At 53.7% G+C, this 21,997-nt stretch overlaps 6 protein-coding genes across 6 annotated transcripts; 2 read left to right on the top strand and 4 right to left on the bottom strand.

The window, feature by feature from the left end:
- Positions 1–60: 60 nt before the first annotated feature.
- COL26b_005432 (uncharacterized protein) lies at positions 61–1,476 on the bottom strand (the record flags this gene model as incomplete). Its single annotated transcript, XM_053178279.1, has 1 exon — positions 61–1,476. The coding sequence occupies one exon, from the start codon at positions 1,474–1,476 to the stop codon at positions 61–63; it is 1,416 nt and encodes a 471-aa protein (XP_053037681.1).
- A 1,823-nt stretch (positions 1,477–3,299) lies between these two features.
- Positions 3,300–5,486, bottom strand: COL26b_005431 (uncharacterized protein; the record flags this gene model as incomplete). Its single annotated transcript, XM_053178278.1, has 1 exon — positions 3,300–5,486. One exon carries the CDS (start codon positions 5,484–5,486, stop codon positions 3,300–3,302), a length of 2,187 nt encoding a protein of 728 aa, XP_053037680.1.
- A 1,378-nt stretch (positions 5,487–6,864) lies between these two features.
- COL26b_005430 (uncharacterized protein) lies at positions 6,865–9,327 on the bottom strand (the record flags this gene model as incomplete). Its single annotated transcript, XM_053178277.1, has 2 exons — positions 6,865–8,154; positions 8,209–9,327. The coding sequence occupies 2 exons, from the start codon at positions 9,325–9,327 to the stop codon at positions 6,865–6,867; spliced, it is 2,409 nt and encodes an 802-aa protein (XP_053037679.1).
- A 2,160-nt stretch (positions 9,328–11,487) lies between these two features.
- On the top strand, positions 11,488–13,158 carry COL26b_005429 (uncharacterized protein; the record flags this gene model as incomplete). Its single annotated transcript, XM_053178276.1, has 5 exons — positions 11,488–11,631; positions 11,756–12,134; positions 12,197–12,543; positions 12,596–13,060; positions 13,117–13,158. 5 exons carry the CDS (start codon positions 11,488–11,490, stop codon positions 13,156–13,158), a joined length of 1,377 nt encoding a protein of 458 aa, XP_053037678.1.
- Positions 13,159–14,029: 871 nt separating this feature from the next.
- Positions 14,030–14,944, top strand: COL26b_005428 (uncharacterized protein; the record flags this gene model as incomplete). Its single annotated transcript, XM_053178275.1, has 1 exon — positions 14,030–14,944. One exon carries the CDS (start codon positions 14,030–14,032, stop codon positions 14,942–14,944), a length of 915 nt encoding a protein of 304 aa, XP_053037677.1.
- Positions 14,945–15,219: 275 nt separating this feature from the next.
- COL26b_005427 (uncharacterized protein) lies at positions 15,220–19,781 on the bottom strand (the record flags this gene model as incomplete). The annotated part of the gene is made up of 3 exons (XM_053178274.1): positions 15,220–15,610; positions 15,665–17,084; positions 17,132–19,781. The coding sequence occupies 3 exons, from the start codon at positions 19,779–19,781 to the stop codon at positions 15,220–15,222; spliced, it is 4,461 nt and encodes a 1,486-aa protein (XP_053037676.1).
- Positions 19,782–21,997: the final 2,216 nt, after the last annotated feature.

The raw sequence follows: 21,997 nt of genomic DNA, 5'->3' as shown, positions 1-21,997 counted from the left end.
GAAAAACAGTCAACCGTTGTTGCCCCAATACTTTTAATCCATCATGGTATCGGTGAAGTTTTAAGCATCGGTATCTTCAGCGATATCCTCTGTGTCCGACAAACCGAAAGCCGCCATCTGACCAGCTGTCAGTTCTCCGTGCCTACGTCGCTGCCAATTGATCCCTTGTCCAGCCTTTCTAGATTGCCGAGCTCTTTTGACCTCGGCTTTGCCAGACACCAAGCGACCCTTGGAGCGACCCTTGCTGCTAGGGGTCGGAGTTACCGTCTCTTCTGACGAAGATACTGATGCCCTAGGCTTGCCTGCGTGGGTGATCTGCTCGCATTCATCAACGTTAGAAGACTCTTCGGAGGATTCATCCGTGTATGGCTCTTCAATGTCAATGGATTCCAGTGACTGACCTAGACATGCGAATTGATTTGAAGTCTGACCAGCATGTCGGTTCAAAGGTCGGATTGGTTCCTCGCCAAGGGAATTGACGGTATCTGCGTATCGATCATGAGGTTTTGAAGGATTTGAAGCAGTGCCTCGTTTCCTTCTCTCCCTTTCCTGAATGATCTTGCGCTCAACCTTGTTGGCTTCAATACGAACCAGGATCTTTTCCCTCAACTTTTCGTTCTCCTTCTTCTGCTCCGCGATTTCAAGCGCATACTTCTGTGCATCGCTGAGGTTCTCCCTTGGGTCCCACCTCTCAACAGGCTTGCGATCTTTGGGGACGAGAGTCTCTATGCTCATCTTCCTTCTGTCGGGGACGCGGTACACTTGGATAGATTCGAGAAACTCCGCGAACGTGTCGATGCGCTTTCCATCCCACGTCATGGTCTGCGTCGTGTATCCACCATTGATGAACTTATGAGGTGTGTTGGTGACGATACTGGAGTTGATCTTGTTCTTCCCTGGAGCTGCCTTGGACATGACCGCCTTGTTCCTTACATCGCGGGTCATCTCACCGTCGGGGGTATGCATACCAACAAAGCCCGCTAGGCGCAGCTGGCTGAGATCGGTACAGGTCGAGTGAAGCTTATCTTGAATGAAAACAGCAACGTCATCTGCACTGTCACTCTTGCACTCGGGGAATGACGACATAGCCTCGTGAGCTGCCTCGGCAGTCTCTCCCTGCCCACCAAGAATCACGCGGTCCAGACCACCGACATGCTCAGCCTCCTGGAGGACGATCTGGGTGATGTATGGCATGGAGCTTTTGGTCATGCCGACAGCGGCTCTGTCCTCAGGCGACAGATTGTTCCACGGGCGAGGAGTAGCCTTCCCGAAAGGAAACACAAAACGAACGTTGGGGAATTGTTCGCGAAGGGTCTTATGATTTTTAGTCAACTTCTCGGAAAGGACCTTGGTCTTTAGCTCCTCGTCGGTGGTTGCCTCCTTGAAGCGATGAAGGAACACAACGGTGTGAGTATGCTGATAGCCGTCGGTTACATCGTTGACCAGCGGCCTGGTGATTTGCTGACGAAGGGACATTTCGACTGGATATCGGCAGGATTGATGATTAGTAGAGTGTTGTTGATGTTCTTGGTTGAGCAGAGGTGGAAGATTCAGAAACGTCTCACAGGACGACAGCTAGGCTGTTATAAGATACTGGTGGGCTTTCTGCGAATGTCCCTCATATTTTGGACCTCTTTACGTTTGTCTTTTAGAACTTTCTTTTACCGCGCGAAGCTTGACCGTCAATGGAAATACCTACCTGATAGATGCCGGTAGATGGCAGACCTTGCGACGTGTGAAGTGGCCCGTGCTTTGGAGGGCCTCCTGCATCTTGTCTCGATGCAAGTGCTTTCATTGGCCTGCACCGTTGAACTCGTGTCTTATTCCCTTGTTAATGAAAAGAAATCTGAGACCCCAGAAGATCCTTTGAGTGAGCCACAATGCTGTCGCATGCATGGCTTGGAGAAGAGGTATGGAGAAACAACCGAAGCAGGCTGAAGCGCGCTTCCACGACCTTGATGGCTGAAATGAGCCATCAAATCATTAGGCATGGATATCATAGTAGACATTGTCGTCGGGTTTGCTTCGATTATCATGAGTTTAGGAGGAGGGGGTATTAGATGCGAAGAACACCAGGAAGACATCCAGGTTGATGCTACTGTGTGTGGCTTTTGTAAATTACTTCGCTAAGAGAGGAGAAGAAACAGTAGGAAATTGTAAGATATGCTGGTATCCGGTTTCTTGATTCGATGACACGCCTCAATCACTTTTATCTTTCTCGACCTAGGCAGAAACGAAGACAAAGGGATCGTGTCGTACATTCTGCCTTGCCCTCAGAGTGTTCGATGAAGATCCGTCTCGCTGATGACGTCGTAAAGCCGTTGAGAGTGGCTGGGGGTGGATTAGACACAAGCCCTGGCGTGCTCAACTGTGGAAGAGCTAGGCTCACCAGCTCGGCGTCACACCTGGGCCGTTAGTGCAAGCCTCCGGAGCCTCTAGATTGTCGGTGCGGCCACGCTGCTCGTGGGTCCTCCAATTTTCCACGTCCCAATATTTTTAGATTTCCGATCAATAAGAACACCGCAAACCCCAAAATAAAACGGGAGATTTACGATTGCCGAGCATCTAATGCGACGAAAGTCAAGCCTTGGGTTTCTGTGCGTCTGTTATCAACCCCTGTCCTTCACCGGGGTCCGGCCCCACTGTCCCGAATGCTGGTCCACATGCTCCGAGTCACTGGCCGAGCGTGCGGGGATTCCCCGGAAAGGTCAAGGCGAAAAAGGTACTAGAAACACCAGCACAGTACGGGAACAATTGGCTCGAGCAGTTCATGAGCTGATGAATGGGGTGATGTGAGCTCGTTGCTGAGCTCATCTTTTGGGTCTGATGGGGCGGTTGCCAAACGGCAAAGAGCCCTGACTAGTCTGCGGGCCAGGACCGTTGCTGAAAGAAAATCGCTAGTTCGACGATGGCTCTTGGCTAGGGGTTGATCGGACAAACCTTGCAGGACACAGAACGATGGGGACTCGCATGTCATTTCGAGCGACAAAGAGAACGAGAGTTGATGCGTTCCGCCCGTCCGCAGAGGGTCAACGTTGTTGACAAGGAGCCATAGCTGTCTGGGCGTGCTGCATCACGCGGTTGACGTTGTCAGGATGATCTCCGTACGTAATGAACAGCTGTCAAGCTGGGATATGGAATTACAAACTTCATGAAAAAAAAAGAGATTGGTATTACTGGCACTGAAAGTGCCTTCGTACTGGACATCCTTCCCCGATTACAAAGAAAATAGCTATTCAAGGCGATGTGTATCTCGCTCCCCGTGCTGCTGTGCTCCAGATATAAGACTGCCTGCCTCATCAGGTGGTGACATCGTAATAGCACGAAAAGATAGGTCTCAAATCTCGTTTGCTGACGCTCTCACTCGCCGCTCTCGCGTGTACGGCAGCGTTGCTTGAAGTTGTGTCCTTGCGGGCGGATGCCGAAGTCATGTTTTCAACGTACTCCTTGAGCTTGTCGGCCAAGAGAGTGGCCCTGGCTTTGCGCTCAAAAATGACGACATCATCGAAGTCGTCCGACTCTTCCTCGTCCAGCTCATCCACTTGTCGGCGGTGTATCGCGAAACGCAGGGGTGTCTTGGCGGCCTTCACTTTGCGGACAAAGTCTCTTCGGCGGAGATGATATCTCTGTGATCTCGCACTCCAAAAGTCTTTGGACATCTCCCCAAGCTCCTGAGCACGAGCGCACGCAAGACCGGCAGGGGAGACGTCAACGTTGCTCTTCCAGGCCGCCGCGGCCGGCTTACCAGCGATCAAGAGCGACTTGACGTGCTTTCGAATACGTGTGTCGAGGAGAGCCCCAGTTCCCGGGAGAGTGTGGTCGACGAGGCCCATCATTCGCGCGTCAGCCGGCGACAGCGGTGTCATGTCGCGTAACAGCTTCGTGGCGCCTGCCGAGCCACATCGTCCGGGGTAGGACAGAGAGTGATATTCGGAACCGTGCAGGCCAATGGCACGGTAGGCTGGATTAAGCACCACCTCGGAACCGGAAATAACGACGTCGCATGCGGCAGCTAGGGCGACACCGCCGGCCGCGCAGTTGCCACGGATGCCGGCGACCGTGAGGATGTTTCGTGATGGGAACTCTTGCAGGAGATAGTGGACCACGTCATCGATGCGGTTGATGTTCAGCCAGGATTCGAGAGCGGGATCCGAGGCGGCCTCGATTACGTTGAGGGCGATTCCGTTGCTGAAATACGAGTCGCCGCCCATAAGCACAACTGCGCTGAGGGGTCGTTCCACAACATGGCTGGCTGTGATGAAGTCCAGCGCGTCAATCATGCGAGAGCACTGCTCGGTGCTCATAGCGCCGTTGTAAAAGTCGAAGTAGAGGAATGCCACCCGCCTGGCACCTGAAAAGGTTTGGAAGTCGACCCAGATGTCCTGCTTCGTGTTGTGAGGGGATTGAGACCAGTCAATGGTTGCTCGGGAGACTCGGTTTTCGGAGAAGAGGTCACTGTCTAGAACATCGAGTTCGTCCAGGCCAGAAACGGCGGGAACCTTGGGCCACAGCATCGAGTCCGTCTTTCGCTTGAGACGTCGAATATGCGAGATCCAAATACCCTTCTCGTCGCATGTTGCGACGCAAACAGCGTCGTCACGGCAGGCAATGATATCTCCAGGACGCGCTCCAGCCGTGAGCTCCTCATTCTCCTCGATGGTTCCCCCGTATACGTAGAGGCTGGGCCCAAACAGCTTCGTCAGACAGCCGGGCTGGGAATCCGATGACCGAATCCTTCGGGAAATTTCCCGAGCCGTGTGTGACTGGACATCGAAGTCGCGCTGAGCTGCTTTGAGGAGTGGCCGATGACGCGTGACTCCTCCGAGGAAGGCTTTCTGTAGTGTCACCGAGGCGTCGCGGAAGGTGGGGTCTGCTTGAAGCAACGGGTTGACAAGGTGGGGGAAGAACTTGTTCTTGCCCGGAGAGGGCGGGGGAGTGTAGGGCGAAGCAGCCTGTATAGAAGCTGCCTGGATTCTGTCAATAGCGGCGAGGGTGGCAGTCAGGGCGGCTCTTGTAACGGGGCCACGGTAGAGACTTGATTTGGTGACGGTGGGTGAATCGATTTGTAGAGGAAACTGCTCGAAAGCCCACACTGGTCCGGAATCGAATTCTTCGACGGCTTGCAGGACGGTGACACCCCAGTATGGCCGTCCAAACTCGCTCCAAGCATTGGTCTGTACCAGGTTCTCAGAGTCGGCTTCTGAGCCATCATCTCCCATAATTACCCAGTCGAGAGCACTTGGGCCGGCGTCGCCCGGAGGGCCGGGATGGATAATGAGCGTGAGAAAGTTGTCGTAGACTTCCCGTGGGACCCGTGATGTCAGAAACGGACATATGATGAGATTGGGCTTGGCCAATTTGGCCGCCTCGATCATCGCATCATCTGAGAGAGCATACTCGATGGTGATCGTATGAGTCTTGGATAACGCCAGGTACAGGCGCTGAGAAAGGGAGTTATGCGCGGTGCACAGGAAGAGGATGTTCATGGCGGTAGTGGAGGCGATGGAATCGGTCAACGCAAGAAGTAAGGATGTAAAAATGGGCGTTTTTCGTTCAAGTCTTCTCCAGGAAAAGCAAACAAGAGGGGATTAGAGGCGAGGTGGTATGATATATGCAAGTCCAGGCAGATGGGGTTTGGGTTGGGCATCTATTGCACTACCTGGGTCTGTTACATGTGCTCCCCTCCAGTCTACTAGACATGCACCCTTCGGCGACCTCAGGATGCGTAAGTGGCCTCCCCCCCCATTCCTAGTCGACTGTGTGTGACCTGAAAGCTTAACGGCCGACTCCTGCGCTTACCTCAAAAGCCATGTCACGTCTAATGCCTTATTCGCTTCTGGAGTTGGCTGCATTTGACTCCGACCCGACTTGAATCCAGCAAAAGTAAACGTGGTGTTGATGCCATCGCAGCTTTGACTCCGGCTCAGCCCCTCCCTGCACACCACGCCGGACGAAGCGAGCTTGGACCTGAACAACCCCAATCAGGATTGGGCAAGTTGGGATGAACGACCGGAAGTGGCTGCTCTATCGGCGAAGAGCTATTCCTTGACTCAGGGGCGCTCTATGAATGGGGCCATCACTCGTGGACGCTAACGCCTAGCTCGAATGTTCTGGACTAGCGCCTCATTCTCTATCCACGACCAGCACCGACCAGATCTTCACGGCTAGTCGGCGCGTTTCGACCTCAAAGTCGAGCTCGAGGATCAGCCAAATCGTTTTCGCTGATCCTTAGCGTGTGGGGTCAGTGCAACTGTGCAGGTTGAGACATCGAGTCGACTGGGCGAGGGCGCAGCAAGGCGACCGAGTCTCTTGAGATAGGCGGACGAGGGAGATAGACATGGTTGACTTGTTGGCTCTGGAGCTTCGACTGACTCTTCCCCTCATAGACATGATTCCATCATCCTTCGATGCCGACTGGCGGGCAGGAGATTCATGTCAAATAAAAGGCCAAAGTAGGCAATCCACATGACTCTGCAGGTAGCTCCACCCCATGAGGTTCTGCATCCAACGCCACAGCGTGATTCATTGGCCGCGACCTCTCTCGGCGCCTCCATCACACTCGCAGCCGCTGAATACCTGCATTAGGTTGATGCATTGTCAAGTGGCCGGCAGCCATCAACAACTCTCGTACCATGCGGCAAAAAGGCGTATGGGAATCGTGGCCACCGTGGCGTTTCCGCATCCGTTTGGTATTGACAGGTCCATGGTAATGGCACATGGTTATCGCAACCACCGCCACATGAACCGTGCTCGCACGTAGTTCGGATGCTTCGCTCCAAAGAACAGACGCAATGATTTCGGACGGTCGCTTTCGTCTGGACATGGACATGATGCAGCCCGACCTGATGGAACTCATAATTACTTTTACACGCCAAATGACTCTGCTACGCTGTCGCCTTCGTCTGGAGTGACGCCAATCTCGAGTAGTTCGTGAGCTCTGTCGACCGTGTCTGCATCAATGCCCGCCTCATAGACTAAGTCTTCTTCGGAGAAGTTGAGTCGCGAAAGCGAAAGCATGTAACGCTGGGAGCCGCCGTGTGACACGGACAGTTTCGAGAGGATGTTCGCAACGTTGGCCGTGTTCGGATCGGTCGCTAGGGTGTGCAGCAGCAACACGATCTGAGATATCAGCAAGGAAGAACCGCTGCGGCCATCGTCCCAGTCGTCGGCTTTATCGCGGGGATCACCTGGGGTAGCGTCCACGGTCCCGTCCTTGCGCCAGGAGCAAGAGCCACCGCCTTTGCCGTCTATAACAGGATCAGAGAGGTCATACAAGCCGTCGACAAGCTCGCCCAGCGTTGTGACCAGTCGCGGTATAACACTGACGTGGCTCGCAATCTGTCGTGCTCCAAACGGTGAACGCGCAAAGTTCATGAGCGTTCGCAGAACAGCGAATCGTACGGCGTGTTTCTCGCTGCCGGTGACGGCTGCTCGCGGTAATTCGACAAGATTCATAGAAACCCTATCGATGAGGATCCGAGCTATGAACTCGGGCGGTTTTCCAGGAACGATGGGGCCAATGGAGTTGGGCAGGACTGAGGTGCAAAGCATGTCGAGCATTCCCACAACATCCTCCAGCCGCTGCTTAGATGTCAGCAATGCTAACACCATGTCGACAGTGATTAGCTGCCAAATTTCAGCTTGCCGAGTTTGTGAACCGTTTTCGGTATCTTGTACAACGGTGGCGCAGGCGGCGGCAGAGGCGTAAAGCAGTGACAAGATGTAGGTGGAGTCAACATCTTGCTCCAAGGCTTCTGCGGCGGACTCAGTTGAGCCATCCGTGTCATTTCTCTTGAACCGTGCTTCGGCAACCATATATATGGAGTTCACAGCGACAGGAACCAGGTCGTCGATCACTAAGGGAGCCACTGACATGGTCTGAAGCTGCAGGGTGAAGGAGAGCAAGGAAGTGAGATCCCAAACGGGACGCAAGTAGGTCTCATCAAGACACTGGGCCCACATGCGAATGACGAGGCGTGCAAAGTCCACCAGGAGCTGGACAGGGTTTGAGGGATTGCCCATCAGAGGCAGTTCGCGGAAGATGAAGGCGGAGAACGAAGTCGCCGGATCGGACGGAAACGCATAGCGAGACAGGATGTCAAAGGTTGGCGGCTCTCCGTGCAGCGAACCATGATCCAGAATGACCTGGAGAAACTGTAACGGCGTTAGTGAGCATGCTGTGCCAACGGGCGGCATGAATAGGCTTACCTCGAACGGAAGCACGCTTATTCCTGAAGCGAATTGCTGAACAGGCAGCGCCGCCGTAACGGTGGCATCGTCAGCCATAGGCACATCGCCCGCGTGGACCTCTAGGGCCATCACAGGGCTGTCAACGGTTGGACGTTTGCGTTTGCCTTTAGTAGGCGTCCGTTCCGACAACGGAACAGCCACTGCGCCAGAATCCCTAGTCTTGCCTCTCGTTTTGGTAGGGCTCGGGGCGATATCCATATCGTCGAACCCATCGGCCATACCCCACGTCTTGGTCGTCTTCCTCGGGGTTGTAGTTCCGGGCGCAGGAGCCTGTGGTGCGGCGTCCTTTCGGCGTGGTCTGCTGGCGGCATCCTTCAAATCGCGCTGCAAAAACTGCAGCTCGGTCGTGGCCTGTCTTTCTTTCGTGATGGCAGCCTCAACAGCGCTTTCTTGCTTTGCGGCCTGCTCGGCGTTTTGTTTCTTGAGTCGCGCAATCTCGGCAGCGTGATCTTGTTGGGCTTTGGCGGAGTTTGATCGGATGATTGTCACTTCGCCGCGCGCAGCGTTCAGATCAGCCTGGAGGGCTTTCAGCTGTTGCTGGAGAGCGGCAACGACGCTGCCCGCGGGCCCTACCGGGGCAGTAGTCTGTGATTGCGGGGGGTTGTAGCGGGTCGAAGGAGGGGGAGGTCGGGCATATTGGGATGGCTGAGGGCGATGAGGTGCGCCAACGGGAGGCTTGAATCGTTGCGAGGCGACTGGAGGAACAAAGGACGGGACAGGTGCAGGATATCTTGGTCGGGCAGAAATGGCGGGCTGATTGACGGGAGCAGGAGGATGATTCCATCTCTGCAGGGTCTGGAGCGAAGGTCTTCTCGCGAGATGGGTTTGGTGCTGGGGTATCGTCTTGTCGGGCAGGGGGCGAGCAGCCGGAGGCAGCAGCTGGTTGGTCACCTCAGTATCATCGAGGTCGTCATCCTCGAACTCGATATCATCGTAAGTTTCGACCTGGGTGCCTTGGGCAGGCTGGGAGTCGTCAAACTTGCGCTGGGCCTGTGTGAGTTGGATGGCGTTGTTTTCGAGCTCTTGGAGGGCGACGTCGTTCAATCCATCAAATTCCTCGTCCGAGAAGTCGTCCATTGCGTTGGAGGAGCGTTCGAAAACGCATTGTCGATGGTGTGGAAGGGAGACTCTCAAGGTGTTGGGTTGGCTTTGGCTGTTGGGATCGGTCTGAATAGTGGCTTGTGTTTTCTTATCGTGGATGTCTTATCGGGAGCTGCCGCAGGTCCATGTTGCGGCGGGCAGCAGCTGTGCCGCGACGCGAAACAGAATGTGAACGTGGACGACGCGACTTCCCGTGAGGCCATCAGCCACAGCCACTCTGGACTGGGCTACACAGCCACACATGACTGGCCACATATGACCAAGGTATCCACATGTAGAGTGTGTGTGGCCGACTTTAGCTGCATGACAAGAGACGAATGGGAGCTCGCGCCTCAGCTGATAAAAAGCTGGTCAGACCAGTTGCAGTTGGTTGATGAAGCTACGGGCAGCATGTGATGATGTCAACCGGCGCAACTGGCGTCAAGACGCATTGTCTCGGATTGCCCGGCGATTCCTGAACCTGATGTCCAATCTTGGAGGGCCAGCTGGGCACGAGTTTCGCCAATGTCCAATGTCCAATGTCCAATGTCCGCAGGTACGTTACCCAGCTCGGAACAATCTCAATCGCTGGACGTGTGTTTTTCTTCTCTCCTTTGCAGGTTATTTCTGGCATTGACAGATTATGGGGCTCGCTGCAGCCTATCAGTCCCCGAAATTGAGAGAGCTGACCAACTCAACAGTTTCGGTAGGCAAGGGATGGATGCTCTCCCACAGTGGAGGGATGGGAGCCGGGTGGAGGGGTTGGGCCCTGCAACGATACGCGTACTTGGGGCCACAGGGCATCCCATGCGCTCCCGGACATGCAGCAAGCGTATTTTAATTCCAGCACGCTCACGGGGAGTCGGGAGGCCAAGGTACATGGAATCTCCGGTTGACTACGAAGGACCGAGCCTTGAAGAATCCCGTACTACCTACCTACCTTACCTAGGTACTGACGGACAGGTTTTGAAGCAATTGTCTGTGGACGAGGGGGATGAAAGGACGGGAGCGTCCATGACAGCCACGCATCGGAGCGGATTCCACCATCATTCCGCTGCTCGACTAGCCCTGCCTGGGTGGGCGGATTGGCCGAGATCGAGGACTTTCTCATCTCGACCTGCGGCGGGTTACATAATCTCCGCTCGGTAGTCCCTCGTGGTGTGCGACACTGCCTTCCATGGGCGCCTCTCCCACGCTCCAGGGCGTCAGTCGCCAAGCCACAGACCTGACGTAGCTAGGTTTTTCTGCGCTATCTGACTTGTAGCGTCATCATCCGCCAACACCAAACAGCCCGCCTGCTCGAGCATCGAGTGGATTGCTGCAGGCTTGCGGTGCTGCCATCCGTCATGCCATACCTACCAACCTTACCTTATCTTGACCTACCTTACCTTATGTACATAGTAAGATATCTTGAGGCTAATTGCCAACTCACAGCGGCATCACAAGCGAGGAAAGCGCACTTGTAATCCTTCCGTCGACCCGCTGTCAGTCCGCCCGCTCGGCTTTACGTAGGTAGAGAAAAATCCACCGGAGGAACAAATTAAGAAAAAAAAAAAAAGAGTGAGAACCTGGGTGTTGGCACTCACTGACAACACCCGCCGGTACCACCAAAATTACCCACCTTATTTCTCCATCCCATCTCCATCTCCATGGCCCAGCTCCCCTGCACCACCACACTGAGCTACCTACCTAATACCTGCCCTGGCCTGAGGTGCCCTTCAACAAAACATCCACGTCGTCAAAGCCACTCTTACCTACTCCTGCCTTACCTCATTATTTCCCCCCGACTCCTTCGCTTTCTCGGCCCGTGACGCAGAACCCGCACCCCGTCCTCGTCACTTTTGAACTGGCCACATTCGCTTGTCGACTTTTTCTCCACGATACATACCTATCGCATTTTACCACCGCGACCATCACCGCGTCCGCCCCTCCCCAGTAACCCCAGCGGCCCAATTTGCGCCGACTCTCCGCTGCTGACCCTTCCCGCATCCGAACCACCCGCCTGCCTCCTGCGACGAAAACCGACGTTGCCCGTGAACGCCCCTCGCCCAAAAGAAAAAGCGACCGAACACCTCCCTCGACGCTTCCCACGACACGACCCGAGACCTTAGTTACCGGCTTGACACTTTTAGTCGACACCAGACACACAAAGACATGATGGCACGCACAAGGAGGGGGGTCAAGTTCCCCCACAAGACCAACGGCCACGCGGACGGCCGCCGCTCCAGCTTCAGCGACGTCAGCGAAGATGGCTCGCCCTCGAAGATCAAGACCGGCGCTGCTTTGCAAAACATCTCCGAGGTACCTCCCTCCCCTCCCCGATCCTCTCCTCCGGCTCTGTCTCGTCCTCCTCAAGCCGCGCATTTCAGACCAAGTCTGCCATCATAGCCATCTCACTACTAACAAAATGTCCGCATCCCAGCAGCCCCAGTCTCCCGAGGATGAGAAGCGCGCCGAGTACGAAAAGAAGAAGGCAAACTTCTTGACGCGCACCTTCTGGACCCTCGTCATGTTCGTCGGCTTCTTTGCTGCCCTCGTCATGGGCCACCTATACATCATCTGCATCATAACGGCCATCCAGATCATCTCTTTCAAGGAGGTCATCGCCATTGCCAGCGTTCCCAGCCGCGCACGTCAGCTGCGATCCTCAAAGAGCCTCAACTGGTACTGGCTGGCCACCACCATGTACTTCCTATACGGCGAAACCGTCATCTACTACTTCAAGCATATCGTGCTGGTCGACAAGGTCCTGCTTCCCCTGGCCACCCACCACCGCTTCATCAGCTTCATTCTCTACATCTTCGGTAAGTTCTACTTGCCCCGCGCCCCTACATCTTGGACGTCTCCTAGATCCTAACTCCTTCAGGTTTCGTCTTCTTCGTCACATCTCTTCAGGCCGGTCACTACAAATTCCAGTTCACCCAGTTTGCATGGACGCACATGGCCCTGTACCTCATCGTCGTCCAGGCTCACTTCATCATGAACAACGTCTTCGAGGGCATGATCTGGTTCTTCCTCCCAGCCGCCATGGTCATTACCAATGACATTTGGGCGTATCTGGTGGGAATCACCTTTGGCCGGACCCAGCTGATCAAGCTGTCGCCCAAGAAGACCGTCGAGGGCTTCGTTGGCGCCTGGATCATGACTATCGTCTTTGGCATGCTCCTGACCAACCTCCTGATGCGCTCCTCCTTCTTCATCTGCCCGGTTACTGTGAGTATACTATCGCTGCGTCTCCGGAATGATCTGCCACTGACCTACCTAGGATCTCGCCGCAAACATCTTCACTGGCCTCGAGTGCACCCGTAACCCTGTTTTCAACCTCAAGACCTACCGCCTGCCTCCGCTCTTCTTCCTCCCGCCCAACATGAATGAGAGCCTCTCCTTGACCATGGCCCCTGTTCAGTTCCACACCCTGGTCCTGGCAACATTCGCCTCGCTCATCGCTCCTTTCGGCGGCTTCTTCGCGTCTGGCTTGAAGCGCACCTTCAAGATCAAGGACTTTGGCGACTCTATCCCGGGCCACGGCGGCATGACTGATCGCATGGATTGCCAGTTCATCATGGGGTTCTTCACTTACATGTACTACCACTCTTTCATCGCCATCAATAAAGCCAGTCTTGGCAGCGTCATGGAAATGGCTGTTACCGGCTTGACCGTCGAAGAGCAGCTGGAGCTGGTAAGGGGGATGGGCCGCTATCTCAGCAACCAGGGTGTTTGGGGAGACGATGTATGTCTTGAGCAACCGTTTCTTGATATTGCGCCCGTTCACTAACCTTTGACCAGATTATCCAATGCCTGGACAAGGCTCTGCAGGCCAAGCGGTGAAAGGCCTAACCTGGGGGTTTCGCACTGCTAGTAATACCGGCAGGTTGCCTGCTATTTAATGACGAACTAATGGGTTTTTTGGTACATGTTCTGCCCGAGTCACGAACGCAGCGGCGAGTTCGATTCTTCAGGAAAGTGACGGCGAGCGGCGTGTTGTTGGGGAACCGTGTGCTGCGCAGCAAGGGTAAACAAAAGTATTCGTATAACGACGAGGACGGTCACTGTTAAAGAGAATTCCTTGGTTCAATGACGGGTGGTGGAATTTGCATGGGCTCGCTATTGTAACATACCCTCTCGCGACGTTTTGTTTCATCATACCACCGTTCTACTTCGTCCATTACAGTGTCGTCTGCCATGATGCGGAGAGTGTGTTGGGTGATAGTCTTGATGTTCACGAGAAGAATGAATGCTTGCGGGTGCCAGGCTGCAAGTCTGGTCTCCGAGCCCGCTGGTGCCGCAAGCTGGCCCTTAGCCGGCCGTCCGAACATTGGACCGGGCCGGTATCCGGTTTCCGGTCCTCTCTGGAGAAGAGATCCCGGTCGTACCTTATCTCGCCCCCCGCAACCCCGCTCCGACCAGACTTCCCCGTACAGAATGGCTGTCTGACATTTACGCCTATCGCAAGTCGCGCGTTATCAATCGGCCTGTTCCCGCTCCTTCTCCGATCATAACCTTGACTGCATTCCAGTGTGTAAACCGACATATTGCCTCGACACCTACTTCCAGTTCCGACGAGCATTTACAAGCCAGGCGTCTAGCATCGTCAACCAGAGATCAAAATATTCACGACAGAAACACACTTGGAAGGCCGCTTCTGACCCACGCACGACATCGAGTCCGGATATCGGCGTCTCTTTGGAAAACTTTCAACATGGCTCCGTCCGCCACTATCGACACCGCCCCCGCTGTCGGCGGTACAGCCGTCGTACCTAAGGAGGCATCGCACTCCAAGCATGGCCACGAGCTTCAGAACAAGACGCCTTTGCAGGCCATGTCCCATGGCGATGTTGTCCTGGCCGGTATCCCCAAGTTCCCTGACTTCGCCTCCCAACGGCAGTGGCAGCTTGAACACATGGCTGCCGCGTTTCGCCACTGGTCCCGCGAGGGCTATGTCGAGGGTATGAGCGGTCACATCTCTGTGCGAGACCCCGAGATCCACGACGCCTTCTGGACCAACCCCCTTGGCAAGCACTTCGGTCTGCTCAAGGCGAGCGATATGATTCTTGTCAATCTCGACGGCGCCGTCATCGGCGGCAACCGCACGAAGCCCCCCAACACGGCCGGATTCCTCATCCATGCTGCCGTCCACAAGGCCCGTCCTGATGTTCACGCCGTGTGTCACTGCCACAGCATGTATGGCAAGGCTTGGTCCGTCTTTGGACGCCGTCTAGAGATGCTCACCCAGGATGCCTGCAAGTTCCGTGGTGATGCCCACTCTGTCTACAACAGCTATGGCGGCGTCGTTCTCGGCCCAGAGGAGGGAGAGATGATTGCGGAGGCCCTTGGTCCCAAGGGCAAGGCATGCATCCTGCGTAACCATGGACTGTTGACTGTTGGTCAAACTGTTGATGAGGCGGCGTTCCTCTACACCTCCATGGAACGCCAATGTCGGGTGCAGCTGCTCGCCGAGGCGGCTGCGGCCAATGGACTGCCTAAGGTCCTTGTAACCGACGAGGAGGCGCAGTTCAATTTCGACGTCGAGAGCGATCCTGAGATCTGCTATTGCGAATTCCAAGTTTATTACGACCTGGAAGACGAGCTTTCCGGCGGCGCTTTCAAGAATTAGACCGCCTTCAACAGCTTCACTTAGTCAACCCATCTTGGCATTCATAGATTCCCATTCAATTGATACAGCGTTATGATCTTCACGATTCTCATTTAGCACGGCGCTTGTTCGCACAAAAGCGGGGGTGATGAGTGGCGGTGGTGGAACTTTCTCATCGAGAGCACGAGACTGATGGGACGAAGACATGAGCAGAGCCAAGCGCACAGTATACAAGATATTATTATGATTGATGTTTTTTAGAACTTAAGCTGACTTGACGAACGAACGTGGCGTAATTATTTCCCAACTTTTGTCTTCGCCATTACCGACTTGAGCGGGTTCTTTCCTTTGAACTTGAGCCAAGTCCCAACAAAGACGATGAAATAGTTGAATGCAATGAATCCGCAGAAGATACCAAAGTCCCGCCAGATGTTACTGTAGTAGACGCTGAAGCCTGCGCCAAACTCGTCTCCGGTAGCATACTGACAAAACTCGCAGATGCCCCCTTCCCCAGTCTGAACATATCCACCAGCTTGCGCAATGTAGGACTGGGCGTAATCTTGGCAGGACTGATTTGGAGGTGGCTGGAATCTTGCAAATTCGCCAGGCTGGCACTGAACGGGTTGGTCATGAATGGCGGCGCCAAGGAACGCTTCGAGGAGGTAATGAAACGGAGAAAGCCAGTACCTAGAGAATAGTTAGCATGATTCTAGCAACCTTTGCACCGGCTGTATAACTCACATCCAACTGCGCCAAAAGGTAGGGAGCTGCATCGGTGGCACAACGACACCGCAGAAGCTGACGACGAACAGGAAGAAGATGGGCACAAGGAGAGATGCGAGCAACTCATTGGGTGCAAATGCGGCGATTCCCTGACCGAAGCTGACGTAGTAAAGTTCAAATAAAATGACGAGAAGGAAGGCAAAGCCGGAAGTGAAGCCGGAAGTGCGCCAGCCGAACACCCCCCACCACCAGCAGTTGAAGTAGATGCCTCCGGCAACGATGGCGTAAGGAATTTCGGCGAGTACGGCAGCAGTTGTCCAGGCAAACCAGCTGTATATCTTGGCGTTATTCTCGCGCCACTGAAAGATTTGACGGGAATGTAAGAAGACTGGCTGAAGTTGCTGAATGAGGGGAGGACTGATGGTGAGCGTCATGAAGATCGAAAACAGTCGATTCTGATAGTCGATAGATGCGTAGCCGATCTTGTAGAATGTGAAGCAGTTGAACAGACCGGTGAGAATGTGTAGCATGAACTTGCCGACGATGTAGTTGGGGGTGCGCCAGTACGCAACAAACGACCGCTTCACCACGGCCATGGTCTGTGTCGATAGCGGCATGGCATACTCGCGGTCGTCCTTGAGATTCTTGGAAGGCTCGACGTCTCTCCTTTTGGCTAGCATCTCATCAATCTCCCGAGACCGCGCCTCTCTGTTCTTTGACTGAGCCCAGACATCGCTCCAATCCTTGCCTTGATAGTTGGGATCTCCAGCACCAATAGCTTCGAGCATGTACTCTGCAGGGTTGCTTTTGGGGGGACACTCGTGAGCACCATTGGACACAAAATAATTGATGAGCTCCTGACTGTCGTTACCAAGTGGGCCATGGTAGACAACTCGACCGCCGGCTTTGAGCAAGAGAAGCTCATCGAAGTGTTCAAATAAAACAGCAGACGGTTGGTGGATGGTACAAAGGACGGCCTGGCCAGCATCAGCTAGTTTGCGTAAAAACCGGACGATGTTGAAAGCGGCGCCTGAATCGAGACCGGAAGTAGGTTCGTCCAAAAACATGAGCAGCTCGGGTTTGGATGCCAGCTCAACTCCGATCGTAAGTCTCTTTCGCTGTTCGGCGTTGAGACCCTCTCCCACTTTCCCGATAGTTGCGCCAGCAATATCGCGCATCTCAAGAAGGTCAATGATAGTCTCGCAATAGTCGTATTTCTCTTTCTTGGAGATTTCTCGCGGCTGGCGAAGAAGGGCCGAAAACTGAAGAGCTTCTCTGACGGTCGCGGTTGGCTCATGGATGTCCATCTGCTCCGCGAAACCAGTGGCCCTCTGGAACGACTTGGGTAGAGGACGTCCATCAACGAGAAATTCGCCCGTCACGGTGCCAAACTTGAGGCGTTGAGCCAGTGCATTCAACAATGTTGTCTTGCCAGCACCTAAACGTTGTCAGTTGAGCTATCTAGAGCGCCCGAGACTCACTAACCTGACGCGCCCATGAGGGCTGTTAATTTTCCAGGACGGACATAACCCTGGACATCGGAAAGCAAGTTGCGACTACCCTTCTCCCACGGAATCGTGTAATTGACATCGCGGAAGGTGAAGACTGTCTCGTTCCTCGCGACCTGATCCAAAGTGTCTTCCTCAGTCTTCTCCTTGGTGACGGTGTTGTCCGCGATAATTTCCGAGTTGCTTGTCGGCCCAGATTCTACGTCTCTCTTCTTGTCCCGACCTCCTGTGGCAATGCTGTTTTCGATTTTCTTAGGGACCTGCCCTCTTTTGAAAACGGTGATGGCGCCTCCACCAGTGTTTGGCTTCATATGTTCCATGCCCAGGGCAGTAAGAACGACAAAAGCGAAGAAGAAAGCCCAGAGAAAACCGAAATTACGCCAAAGATGGGCGCGAGTATACGTGAAGGAGGCTTCGATGTAGCTGGAGCCCGGAACAATTGTCTGACCGGGAGGGCTTCCAGCAAGCGCACATCCTTGATACTGAGGCGTTGCATTGGGACCCTGGGGAACCAGGTAAGGTGCACTGCACTCAAGCTCGAGATTGTAGAACTCATTTGACATCAGGCACTCGAAGCCGTATTGAATCCAGTTAATCCATCGCAGCCATCCGAACCAGGGACGCATGGAGTCAGGAGGGATCAAATACCCCGTGTAAACCACGAGGATCTGAACGGCCACACCTGTAAACCGGGTGGCATCATCCAGGGTCTTGCACCAAGCTGAGATAGCCCGGAAGAAGGCGTACGTCACCATGGTGACCAGCCAAAGAATGAGTGTGGCGATGAAGAACTGAGAGGCTGTTCTCGCCAGGTTGGCCATCCAGTAGATAATGACATTAAACAGGACAACTTGGATAAAGACCAGAGGGATATCGACGACGGTCTGAGCGATGGCGAAGGCTCCAGGGCGGTAGAATGAAAACGACTTATGCTTGAGAAGAATGGGTTTCGACTCAAACGCGGCTGTTTGCTCGGCGAGCGCAAGCAAAGCATTGAAGAGCAAGAGAAAGAACAGGGTGCCTCCACGAGGAAAAGCTCCGGCGGCTGTGTTTGGGAGGTTGTAAAACAGACTGCCAACGATGAGGCCCTGGAACACCAGACCGCCCCATTTGCCGAAAAGTGATGCTCGATCGCCGGCCATAACCATGAATTGGCGTTTTGTGCAGGCGACGACCTGCTTATGAAATGGGATTTCATAGTTTTTGGTCTTTGTCTTCTCGGACTCATACCGGCGGCGCTGCTCGATTTGTTGTTCAAGTTGACCCTCAAAATCCTCAACGTCTTGGACGTTCCTGCGGTAAACCTCGCTATTTCTGTACGCAGAGTCGAATGCCTCGGGGGTCCGAGGAATGCGGTTTTCCCAACCCTCGCGAATATGACGCTCATGTTCATCGGTGACAGATGTAAGGAAATCTGCGGTGGTCCAGCGGTCAGGACATTCAAAGCCAAGGTCGATGAAGTATTTCTTCGCAGCCTCAGCTGGTCCATAGTATAGGCATTTGCCAGAGTCGATAAGTAAAACCTTGTCAACGAGGTCGTATAGAGACTCGCCAGCCTGGTAAAGCGAAACAGCAGTCGATGTCTCGGCCATATTGGTCATGGCTCGTATGGAGCGAACATATTCGACCGCGGTGCTGGCGTCAAGGCCCTTGCTCGAATTGTCCCATCCCTGAACGGATGCTCTCGTAACCATAGCCTCTGCGATGCTCACGCGCTTTCTTTCGCCACCCGAGACGCCGCGAACAAACTCATTGCCAACTTTGGTGCCGAGAGTGTGTTCTATCCAGAAAAGCTTCGTGGCAACTCGCATAAACTCGCGGATGTAGTCTTGTCGAGTTTCGCCTTCAAGTCTCGATTCCTTGCCCGGAGTGCGTGTCTGAAGGGCAAACTTCAAAGTCCTCTTGACGGTCAGAGTTGGATAATGCAGGTCGTCCTCCGGGTTGTAAATGACTTCTCCCCTGAATCTCTTCGCCATCTCACTAGCATCGATCCCACCGTACGTAACGTGGCCCTCGACAGATTCAAACCCAGCTCGTTGATTGCAGAAAGCCTTCAGAAAAGTGCTGCATCCTGACCCCGGCCGCCCAAGAACAAGCAAGAGTTCGCCAGGCCGGACGCAGCCATCGAAGCGGCTAATGAGCTCGCGGACAGGAGGCTTAGCAAATGCAGCCTTGGGGCCGCGAGTGAGGAGCAACTTGAACTTTCTGGGAAGGCCAAGGAAAATGTCTCCAACAGTCGGTTGGAGGCTTGCGCCCAGCCCGACGCCCTTCACAGTGAGGTTTCGAAACACGACGCCACTATGCCTCGTCTTCTCCTCTTCACTCTGTTCTTGACGTGCACGACCAAAGATTCTAGACATGAGACGTTCGACCTCTTGTTGCTCCTCCTCTTGACCTGCTTCGGACTGGTTGGTCGCATTCGTACGACGTCGAGAGAGGGCTCGGAAGAGGTCTTCTTCTGTCATCGTAGTACCTTGTCGTTTCGCCTGGGGCCTCTGCCTCTCGATGGTGCTCGTGTTGGTCTTAAGAGGCGCAAATTGGGTGCTTTCGACATCGAGTTCGTTTGAGTAATTGGAAGAAGCGCCCGATTTGTCAACTTCTTGTTGCCCCCGGGAGACTTCTGCCATGGCTGCAGACGTCTCATTTCGGTCGTTTGCAGCAGCAGAGTTGCCATCGTGATCGTGATTGTTGTTGTCGTTGTAGTTGCTATGGCCCGCGATGACGGTAGTGGACGAAGAGTTGCGGTGCGCTGTTGACGAAGTCGTGCCAATGTTAAAGTACGACGTGGAGCTTTGTCGCGTCGACTGAGGGCCTGGCTGGCGGACGTCGGAAGACATGCGCCTATCAACTGCTGATGCTGTGCATTTGACGCAACCATGAGCTTGGGAAGGTTCAACATGAAAGTCTTCTCCCTCTTGGCTAGAAGGTCCTGTTGGAGAGCAGGCAGCACAACTACTCGCCAATGCAACACTAGGCGTCTCAGGGAAACCCCCAGGGATGTCACTGTCTCGCGGTGTGGGTTTCTCCTCCATGACGGCGGTCGACGATGGCTTCACAAGACTTCTAGATCGGTGGAAAATGTTACCGTGGCGGTAAAATTGGTCGCGTCGGAACAAATTCGATGATCTTCAGTAAATATTAGCACGGGAGACGGGGCGCATGAATAAAGGGCGCGGTTATGGAATAGTCATATTTGTTTCCCTGTGAACCACATGCCAGACTACTAGGTTCTAGAGCTTCTGGGCCATTGTCGACGCGAACAACACGTCGAAGGTGCAAGAAGTACAATCAGTTTTTGCATCGGGTCGGCCGAATAAAATCTATGACGACGTACAGCCTGCAACTAGTGGATTGGTCGGTCGCGTCAGTTCTGCGTTAGTTCTCCAGAGATGGTGCCTGGTGGACCTATGGAATTTTTAATCAAGGAGCCTCATCTGGGTAAAAGCAATGTGATGCTTTCGTCATAGACACAGCATCCGCGAATTTGGTGCTGACGGTCCACGCGCCGATCGACACGCATCGGCGATTAGCCCCGGCCGCGGCCGCCGAATCCCTGACTCCCACACAGAAAATGGACATCGCCGGACATTTTCAACGTCCGAAGTGTGCGAACGGCTGTGCGGCTGTAGGAAGCCCGAGTTGTCTTACTTCCATGGATGACTTTCTGTGAGATCATTGAGACATCGTCATCTTGGCATTTCGCTGGCGTGGCGCTCGGTCCAATTCGGGCCCCTACGACGAGCCGGCCAGGGAGGTGTGGGCTGCCGACGCCAGTCATGGGCCTTCCCAAAATAGCTAGTGACTTTGTCATTAGGTAGTGGCTGAATTACGTGGGTCAATGTCGCATTTATCTAGATAATCGGACAAAAGAAAGACGTGCTTCTAATTTTTCTGACCAAGAGGCCGAAGATATCATCTGGGAATATCAGGAAGAATTCCCACTACTTTTCTAGAAATGACCTTGTGGTGCTGCCGCAATGGCCTTACACGATGTTTGTTGTGCCTTGTTTTGCGGCGTTGCCACCCAAGTTCGCTCATATTTCAGCCAATCGCGACGCATTTAATGGCCTGGAAAGCTACGAGACAGCGGCGTAAAGGTGGTCTGGTTGCCTTCAATCCAGACTCTGGGCTTTAATCCTGTTGCAAACATGGGTATATTTTCAGTAAGAGATTCGATGATGACGTACAATCCGTCCCGGGTCAGATAGTTTAGAGCATGTACCACGGGTTCTGGGTGAGCGTGGGACTTTCCCTATGCTGAATTTTCAACCGTCTCAATCCAAATGCTGTAGGAGTCGATTTCGACAAAGCTTGGCCTTACAAAGATGGGGTAGTGAGCGGAAAGATAGAAAGTCCAGCCTGATGATATGCCATTGGATAGAACAAAATCAGAGAGCAGGAACTAGACGTTTGTATAGGACCGTTTTCTCTTGGTCCATTATTTGTGCTTTGGTAAACTTACATGATTTAAGACTATTCCGAGAAGCGTTTTCATCCTTAAACGGTGGTATCAGAGCGCAGATAATCTACAACAACAAAGGCTTAACATTATACCTTGATATATAGCAGTAAACTATAATGCAGTCTATTAAAAAAATAATAAACGTGAATTGATGAAGTAGTTCGTAAAGCAATATGATTACTTTGAAGAGAGAGTCTGAGTTCTATAAATGACCTATATCAACTTATTGAGCATCGTTCATGTTACGACCCGTTATGCATGGATAACAGTTAACCGACCCACTTGGGCGTCGGGCGGCTAGGACAGGACATTTGTACTGCAGGATCACGGGAACAACAGGGACTCACTCGGAACGGAAGAACTATAGTACAGGTCACGTGA

This window comes from Colletotrichum chrysophilum, assembly GCF_026319265.1.
Source record: "Colletotrichum chrysophilum strain AFK26 chromosome Unknown scaffold_37, whole genome shotgun sequence".
Lineage (NCBI taxonomy): Eukaryota > Fungi > Ascomycota > Sordariomycetes > Glomerellales > Glomerellaceae > Colletotrichum > Colletotrichum chrysophilum.
This window is presented reverse-complemented; position numbering and strand designations above follow the sequence as displayed.